Source organism: Mus caroli, chromosome 2, assembly GCF_900094665.2.
Source record: "Mus caroli chromosome 2, CAROLI_EIJ_v1.1, whole genome shotgun sequence".
Taxonomy (NCBI): Eukaryota; Metazoa; Chordata; class Mammalia; order Rodentia; family Muridae; genus Mus; species Mus caroli.
This window is the reverse complement of record NC_034571.1, coordinates 120536378-120542339: the sequence shown is the minus strand read 5'-3', so window position 1 is coordinate 120542339 and position 5962 is coordinate 120536378. Positions and strand designations below refer to the sequence as shown.

Here is a 5962-nt window from a genome sequence, read left to right as displayed (position 1 = left end):
CTCTCTCTCTCTCTCTCTCTCTCTCCCTCCCCAGGGTTTTTACTGCACAGCTCTAGCCCTCCTGAAACGTACTATATAGACCTGGTCTCAAAGTGGTCTCAAGTTCAAAGAGGTCACTTGTGTCTACCTCCTGAGCACTGGCTTGAGCTGCTCTGCTAGGCCCTCCATTCTCCCTTCAAAAGTGTTTTGAGTTTAGTCCTTGGGAAGTATATCCATGAGCAATGTGCTTTTTTTCAAAGAAAAAGATCCTGCTAAAGTCGTATTTGATGCGCACTTACTCTCAATGTCTAACTGCAGTGGAATAGCCCTCCATGGGCTGAGGACGTATGCCACCTAAAAATACGCCCTGCTCCTCATGGGTGTCAAATGGGGGCTGAAATGGGGGAACAGCGTAGGCAGCCAGGAGAATCTGTAAAGTTAAACATGAGCTTTTAAAAAGAACTTGAAAATCAAGTTCCCAGCCCAGACTACTTGAGGTACTGGTGTGAGACACAAAACACCACTGGTTTTAACTCACCTGAAGTTGACCTCTGGCCCCAGGGACATCTACTGTTTAGAAAGCAGAGGGGTGTGGGAGTAAAAACCAAACAACATCCCTCTGTGTAACAATTACTCAGCAGGACTATTAAACACATTCCATGTAATTTGAGTAGATTCCCCATACTCAGAGGTCTTTGAGTAAATGGTGGGAATGGCTATTCTGAGCCCTCAGCTGGAAAACAGAGGATGAAGACCCAAATGGGCTCTCTGGTACTGGGGACTTGAAGTTCTGCTGAGGTCTTTAACTGTCCCCAGGACTTTTGCTGCTGGCACTTTCTAGGAGTAGCTAGCTAGCTAGCTCCCCTGCCCTCAGCATGAAATCTGCTTTGAAGGACAGCCATCCAAACATCCACCCCTGTGTTCAGGCCCCATTCCATACTGCCTGTGCAGCCTCAGGTCTCAGTGCCTGCCAGTGGCACGGGCGGTGTCTAAATTCACATAGAGGAATAATGTACACACCACAGTAATGATCAGTGCAGCTTCTGATGGCAGGAAAGGGTGTGTGTGTGGGGGGGTCCTTTTCAGCTCTGACAGGAACAGAGGGACAGAAGTGCTTGGCTGGCGGCTGAGCCTGACACAGGTGGGCTGAACACAGCAAGAGAAAGAACAGATGGTTCTCTGGTCTCTCTGAGTGAGCTAGAGTCACACAGCAGGTTACATGAGGCAGTTTGAGTGGTGTGAGGTTCCTGGTGAGTGTGAAGAGACGATTTTCATATAGATTTTTTTTCAAACAGTGTACCCCAACACTCCTCACCCGAATATCTGCTTTGCTCCAGGCTTATAGTCAATAACACAGACCACTCTCTGCCCTCTGAGGTCTGGTGTGTGTCCTGGTGTAAGCCAGTTTTACAAGCCCCAGCTGGCATTCCCACTAACAGCTAGCACTGCCTGTGATTGCCCTGGGCCAGTGCCTGAGTGCACTTCCTACGGCCTGTCAGGAAAGTCACTTAGCAAGTGCCTTGGAGTGCTATCTTCTCCCTGCAATATCATCTATGGAGGGTTGGGGCGGGGCGGGGGGNGGGTGGGGGACAGAGGACAGGCCTCCCACCCCAGACACCCTTTCCCCAAGACAAGTCAGACATTTCCAGATTGAGCCTAGAACTTCCAAAAACCTTTCTTGGAAATTGATTGTTTAAAGTGATTGTTTACAGTAGACCTAGTAGGCCTTTTAAATTAAAATTGAAAATGTAGAAAACTTTCATACACATATGCACTGTCTCTTAACCACATCCACCTCACTGCCCTCTGTCTTGTCCCCCTCCCTTCCCACTGGTCATCTTTGCAACCAGGACCCCTTCAACATTTTATTTCCTTATTTTTGGGTCACCACAGGCTCCACAGGGAATAGCAGGATGTCATGAGTCCCTTCCGCATCCATGACAGAGCACTGATGGGCCTGACCATCTGTAGGTCTTGTGCAGTCATAGCTGCTCACTATGAGTTCATGAGTGTAGTGGCCGTGCAAGTGTCTGGAAGAGAGCAGGCTTCCTCCCTTCCCTCCCGCTTCTACATCTTTTCCTGCACTCCTCATCTTCCACATTCCGTAGGTCTTGGAGCAGGTGGTGTACACGTCTCACTTAGGGCTGAGCACAACAGTCCTTTGTTCTTGGCATCCTAACAAAGGACTTGTGTTTTAGGAAGGGGCCAGGATGCTAGAACTTGGTCCACCCATGAGAGCTGGGCTTTCACTCCTGGCCTGTGGTTAGCTGGGTAGCTTCTTACCCCCTCTTCCCATGTTCTCCTTAAAAAACCCAGGGTTCTCCAGAAAGGCAAAAGAACTTTTCTTCAAGGCAACAGTGAGGGAAGTCTTACAAGGGATAGACGGAGTGGCTGGTACCTGTATCTGTTTGCTGGTTAGTTATGGACTGAGCTGGTTCCTGAAAGGGGGACAGGGGGGTGCTGGGGCAGGTGGGGCCTGAAGGCAGGGTACTTTTCTGCTCAGCTAGACAGATGTGAGTCCAATCTCTACAGATATCCAGTGGGGAGGTGTATGTGTGGGGTTGAAGGTCATGGAGGAAAGGGGACAGAGACAAGTTCTTGATATCACAAGTCAATTTTGTCCTTAAAAGCATTGTTTAAGGCAGGAGAGATGGCTCATGGGTTAGTCAGGAGAGCCTGGGTTTGGTTGTTAGCACAACACAATGGCAGCTGACAGCAGTTCCAGAGGATCCACAGACTCGGCCATGATTCAGAGAGTTCAGCCTTCCTCTGTGTGCACACATACACATGTTATGGTGCACATGTGTAGATCAGGGAACAGCTTGAGAGAGTGGGATCCAGAGATCAAACTCTGGTTGTCAGAGTTGACGGCAAGCTCCGCTGCCCACTTTCTGACCCTCAGCTGAGCTTTTAGCCTGGAATGCTCTGCAAGGGGACCTCCCCGCCCCCAGCGACACACAGCAAGCCAAGACCTTCTGTGCTTCTCTCTTCCAGGTGTTCGGGTTCTGGGTGTGGACTCTGGTGGCTGCTACACACGTCGCATACCCCTTGCTGCAGGGATGGGTGCTGTATGTCTCACTCACCTCCTTTCTCATCTCCCTGATGTTCCTGATGTCCTACTTGTTTGGGTTTTACAAACGATTTGAGTCCTGGAGAGTCCTGGTAAGAACTAAGGGGTGGCACCCCCTGGACTGGTGTCCTGGGTTTGTAAGGATGGTGGGCTTTTCTAGGTGGGGAGGAAGAATGAAAGCCTTGGATTAGAGATGCCACTGGGAAGAGACCTCCATGAAGCTGAAGAATCTTATTTCAGTGTTGAGTACTAAGCCGAAATGAAAATGTGTTTGTAAATCTTTCCTTTACAAACATTTCCCTCCACTGCCTTCCTTGTTAGGACTATACACACCTTCCTGAAGTTAAGAATATTATCTGGAGAGATAGCCCAGCTGTAAAGGGCACTTGTTGCTCTTGCAAAGGACCCAGGTTTAGTTCCTAGCACCCACATGGAGGCTTACAAGTATCTGTAACTCCAGGTCTAAAGAGATCTGTAACCCTTTTGGGGTCTCCATGGACACTGCATGCATGTAGTGCACAGAAATCAATCAATCAATGTATTGAACCTAGGTGTTGAAGGCCAGTCTGGGCAACAAAGAAAGGCCATGTCTTCTTGGAAATAATTCTGGGCTGGAGAGATGGCTTAGTAAGTAACGTGCTGAGGAGCAGGATTTGAATCCCACAACCCACATCGAGCCTCATGCAGTAGGTCACACATCTGGAACACCACTGTTGCCATAGCGAGATGGGCAGCAGGCACAGGAGAACATCTGGTTTCCAAAGGCACACCATGGCATGTGTGAGCTACTCTTCCCTAGACGTTGCAGAATGCAGATTAGCCAATCATTGCCTTCTCTCAAGAGCTAATGAGCATTTTAGTGGCTGCGGGACATTCCTGTCGAGTTGACAGTGTAACACACACACATACACATACACACACAAATCAAAACTAAAATCAGGGGCTAGTTAGATGGCTCAGCAAATAAAAGGGCTTGCTGCCAAGCCCTGCAACCTGGGTTCAATTCCTGGAACTCACATGGTGAAAGGAGAGCACCAACTCCTGCAACTTATCCTCTGACTTCCATACATGTGCTGTGCCCTGCCCCAACACACACACACACACACACACATGTATATATATATAAAATATTTTTTAAGACAACTGAAGTCAGAAGTCAGGTTCTCCTGACCCCAACATTAACTGAGTCTAAATTTCCTTCTCTATGAATTGGGAAGTCAACTGTGAACATTACAGAAGATAAAGCGTATTGTCCAGGCATTGGCAAGCCCACAGTGGGTCTTCATCAGGCTGAAGCACAATGTGGAAGCCATCTATCTGTGTAAGGGTGGTAAAAGAATTCACCGAAACAGGAAAAGGCAGAAGTAAACAATTCCTTAGATATACAGCGGTATAGAGCAGAGAGTCACCACAGAAGCACCTGAAGTACTCTGGAAGGCAGACCTACCCAGATAGTCTCTTACTGCCACCCTGTCCTGGAACAATTGCAGCCATGGCTTGTTATGGTTAACTCTTCATTAGGAGATAACAGTCCTATTTGGATGCAACAAGCCCAGCCCTACCTGAATGAAAACAGCCTTGTTCTGAGGTTAGTATAGCTCAGCATAGCTATCCGTCTCAGGATGGTGCCCACAGTTGTGACTTGGAATTCATGAGGCATGGGTTCAAATCTTGGCTTACCCATTTAGCATTCATCTCAATCTTGAAGTTCCATTTCCTTAAGATGAGACCTGCCTCACAGTAGACAAAGTCAAATGGGAAAATGCTTAGTGCAGAGATGGGCATGGAATGAGAACTCAGTACATTTTAGCTGGTTTTTGGTATTTTTACACTTATATATAATAGAACTTTTTATTTATCCATTCATGTATGCTGTGTATTCCATTAGAAACACTGCAAAGAAAGGCTGGGGAAATGGCCTTGCTGGTAAAGTGCTTGCTGTGTGGGCATGAGGACCTGAGCTTACATCCCCAACACCTACAGAAAAAACCCAGCATGGTCCATATGTCCGTGACTCCAGCACGAGATGGAGGTGAAGGGTGGAAGGGAAGAGACAAGAGGAGCCTTTGATTTGCTGCCAACTGGTCTACCTAGATGTGGCTCAGAAAATAAGATGTTAAGGGGCTGGCTGAGGAGGTGACCCAGTGGTTAAGGGCTTTTGCTGCTCTTGCAGAGAATCTGAACTCAGTTCCCAGCACCTGCATCAGATGGCTCACAACTGCCTCTAATTCCAGCTCCAGAGACTGTAGAGGATCCAATGCCCTTTTCTGACTTCCACAAACACTGTATGATACACATATAGATAAGCAGAGACATAAATAAAAATTAATTTTAAAAACCTTTACTCCCAGCACTCAGGAGGCAGACAACAATCTCTGTGAATCTGAGGCCAGGAGGTCTACGTAGCCAGTTCCAGGATAGCCGATCCTGAGAGACCTTGTCTCTATAGTGAGAACTTGTCTAGAAAGAAAGAAAGAAAGAAAGAAAGAAAGAAAGAAAGAAAGAAAGAAAGAAGGAAAGGAAGGAAGGAAGGAAGGAAGAAAGGAAGAAAGGAAGAAAGGAAGAAGAAAAAAAAAGGAAAAGAAAAAAAAGAAAAAGAAAAAAGAAAAAACCAAAAGAAAAGAAAAAGCTTATATTGAAAAAAGAGAAAGCCATAGAAGACTTCTGAAGCTGACCTCTCACCTACACATGTGTACACCCCCACACACCCCCACACACACATATACAGAATACACATGTACACATGTACACACAGGAACACTGTAACGAAAGAGCAGTAGGAAATACACATGCATGCATGTGTACATACACACACATACAGAATACACATGTACACACAGGAACACTGTAACGAAAGAGCAGTAGGAAATACACATGCATGCATGTGTACACACACACACACACACACACACA

General features: G+C 47.0%; 1 protein-coding gene across 1 annotated transcript in view; it reads left to right on the top strand.

Moving 5' to 3' along the window:
- Mall (mal, T cell differentiation protein like) overlaps window positions 1–5962 on the top strand; it is a 24861-nt gene that overhangs the window by 14990 nt on the left and 3909 nt on the right. Inside the window, exon 2 of the mRNA XM_021156259.2 lies at window positions 2974–3141. Coding sequence (XP_021011918.1) covers window positions 2974–3141 — 168 coding nt within the window. The remainder of the gene's footprint in view (window positions 1–2973; window positions 3142–5962) is intronic.